Source organism: Porites lutea, chromosome 7 (assembly GCF_958299795.1).
Source record: "Porites lutea chromosome 7, jaPorLute2.1, whole genome shotgun sequence".
Classification (NCBI taxonomy): domain Eukaryota; kingdom Metazoa; phylum Cnidaria; class Anthozoa; order Scleractinia; family Poritidae; genus Porites; species Porites lutea.
Genome location: NC_133207.1, coordinates 24,018,491 through 24,021,817, shown reverse-complemented (window position 1 = coordinate 24,021,817; position 3,327 = coordinate 24,018,491). Strand labels below are relative to the sequence as shown.

Below are 3,327 nucleotides of genomic sequence, written 5' to 3'. Positions count from 1 at the left end.
AACTTTAGTCTTCGGACCGTCCCAGTTTCAGCACTGAAATCCGGCAAGTACTCGGTATAAATATATTGATCGACAAGCAAGAGATGGCTCTCTCTGAAAAAAACTGTTCATGGGATGATCCACTTAGCGCAACTGTAGAATCTGAGATGACATTAACAAAAGTCTTAAGACTGAGCCTTGAGGTTCTTATTAGCTTGTTCGGAGTCGTTGGCAACATTTTGGTAGTCATTGTGATAAGTCATCTTGGAAAGAAAAAAAGACCAGGGGACTACTATTTGCAAAATTTAGCCATAGCAGACCTTGGTACACTAATGATGACTTCTCCTCTCCTCATTATTAGATTGGAAATGCCTTTGAACTGGCCATTTGGCGAGATTGCTTGTCTCTACTTGTACCCTGTTGCGGAGATTTTCTACGGTTCATCCGTGTGGTGCATAGCGGTTATCGCAATTGAACGCTATCGGAAAATATCTCCAGTTGAGATTTATCGTCGAAACAGAACGCCGATAAAGATAGCAAAACGTATTGCCGCTCTTGTGTGGGTGATATCATTTTTAACATTATGCTTTCCACTCTACTTCGTGGTTGATTATCAAGCCCTTTCGAATAGAAGTCAGTTTTGCGGTCCGATAAGATGGACACATTTCTTAGAGACAGTATATATAATCTGTCTTATTCTGCTGACCTATGTCATACCTCTCGCTATTATGTCATTTACCTACATCGAGATATCTCGCGTGTTGAGGCAGAGCATTAATATGACCAGACCGTTGAAACAGGCACACCACTTGGCCAAGTTACAGAGCGACAAACGCAATTACCAGGTCAATCTAAACAGCGTTCGTCTGAGACAAAACATTCGAGCGAAGAAAATTCTGAGTCCACTTGTTGTGATATTCGCGGTGACAATGCTTCCTTTAAACGTCTTTCGTCTGACCATGGTTTTTTGGCCAGGATTCTCTGGGCAAGAATACTTTGCACATTTACTACATGCGGTGGTAGTTTCCACGATAATTAACTCGGCGGCAAATCCTGTGATCTATTCTGTAGTTAGCAGAAACTTTGGAAAGAGGATGCTAAATCATGTACTTTGCAGAAACTGTTCATTTGCCTAGAATGACAACTTACGCTGCCTAATTTGCGAGTTTAAATCTACCTGGGGCTATGAAAACTGGGTTAGCAGACATTCTGTAATTTCTTTCAACTTTTCCAATAGCTAAATGTTTACTGAGGTGTTTGCTCATGTCGCTTTTTTTGTTCGCTTTGTGGGTAGGGCTTTGTGTAGATGTGGCTGTAGACAGAATTTCGCTAATTTCTTTCCACCCCCCTCCCCCCTTCCCCCCCGCTTCACTCCCTCCCTTAGCTTTTTTGTTTTTGTTTTTTAGTTTTGTTTTCATCCTACCCACAATTCTCTCTAAACACAAGTGACAGTTATTTGAAATCAGTGCGCCCCTGAATCTACGCGTTGGCGCCGTTTAACAGTTTACATGTCGTTATTGGTCACCTTGAGAAAAGTTTCCGGAGAGCATCGTGTAACGCTCTGAGATGGGACAAAGTTATTACGATTCGCAGAGTCTGCATCGTCCAATATCGTATTGTATTCTCGTTTCATTTGGCCACACGGATCAATCACCCCGATCCAAGACTTCAAGACTTAATTTTATACTTTCTAAAGAATATTTTTGCAAGCCTGTCGTGGCACCGCAAATAGCCGTAGCTAGTCTACCCTGGCCAGGAATGATACGAAAAGAAAATAACTGCAATTAAATTAAGGCTTGAAAAAAAAAAAAAAAAAAAACCAAGTAAAAAGCAAGAGAGATTCATCAGTTTTCAAATAAATATGGAGCGGTTAACTAATTGCAAAAAAATTATAATCTTACGCAGAAAAAAATATGAAAAAGATGTATTGAAAACTCTAAGGAGGAAAGGAAAACAAAACATTAGCTCGCTGTTTTTATAGGCAGGAGTACAAAAAAATTGGTTCTGCTTTCAGCTTCATTTTAAGAATAATTTCATCTATTTCATAATAAGTATCGCCAGTCTCCAGTATAACAAGCAATGATGCATGAATATTAAATTTGAATTTGTGTTTTTAAAGGTATCGGTATCTCATTCCATAATTTGGCATCAAGTCTTGAGAAAGAGTTTTTTTGGATTTCAAGATTCGATTTTTTCATACAAACGTTTTGAGATGTAGACGATCTAGTGCTGTATGAATGTGCACGAGAAAGTGGAAGGAACAATTCCTGAATGTTTGTAAGTTGTTGCTCACGTCAGACATTGTTTCTGCTAGTAGCTGATAGTAGAGAAAGTTTATTGGTTATATTTTTGTATTGATAAAGAGAGGAATGGCATGATCACGCGGTTAGCAAAGTGAATAAAGCGAAGAGCGCGTTTCTGAAGGACTAGAAGTTTGTTTAGTTGTGATTTGCTTGCTTGACCCCATGCAATCAGACCGTATCGAAGATAGTGTGCTATCAGAGAGTGGAAATAAGTGTGTGTTAAAGGGAACAAAATGTCGCAGTTTCGATAATAGCCCAACAGTTCTACTGATTTTTAAAACAATTGTGTCAATGTGGTTATTCCAAGAAAGTTTGTAGTCTATCAGAGAACCCCTAAATATTTAACAAACTCTCTACACTCTACTTTGTTTATGTTAATTTATGTTTATTTGTTTATTGATCCGGGCTGAGACAGAAAGGTACGATATTGTTTGCTTTCAGTAAGGTGACCACTAAGTCTTTGGCCTCGGGAACAGGCTCTTAGGAGTCAAATGAGTTAGGCGAGAGTAAAATTGCCGGTGAGTTTTGAAAAACGATAAAGCCAACGTGGCGCTTCATTTGTAAGCGGTATTTTACGTTGTGTTAATTGTCTGGTGTTGGTGGTACGAGGAGTCGATATCGCAGAAGTCTTGAGTTAAAATCAAAATAATAGCTTCGCATTTAGCCTCGCTTTTACCTTGTTTCATTCTGTGTTTGCTTGCAGCCCGGCTCCAGGCCAGTGCGGTCTCCAAAACTGTAGTGGGCTTTCAGTCTTGGTCGGCACAGCTGCATAGGCACTGCCCTAACAGTGGGTGGGTGGATCAGGCCTGGTGGGGCTGGGACTAGTGGGATAGGAAGGGGCCGGGGCTATTTTGACACAACTCCTTCATTAAGGAGCAGTGTTTAGTGGAGGACTTTTACTGGCAAGTACCTTGTTCTTAATTTGCCCTAGCCAGCCGAATCAGCCCTCCGCTGACAATAATTAATATATAGATTTAGCCAGGGCTAAAAGCGAAGCTCCTATTAATAAATTTATAATTTAAATCAAACAATAAACTTGTAATCC

General features: G+C 40.0%; 1 protein-coding gene across 1 annotated transcript; it reads left to right on the top strand.

Annotated features, from left to right (window-relative positions):
• Positions 1-83: 83 nt before the first annotated feature.
• On the top strand, positions 84-1,179 carry LOC140944646 (somatostatin receptor type 4-like). Its single transcript, XM_073393765.1, has one exon. The coding sequence runs from the start codon at positions 84-86 to the stop codon at positions 1,113-1,115; it is 1,032 nt and encodes a 343-aa protein (XP_073249866.1). The 3' UTR covers positions 1,116-1,179.
• The last annotated feature ends 2,148 nt before the right edge of the window (positions 1,180-3,327 follow it).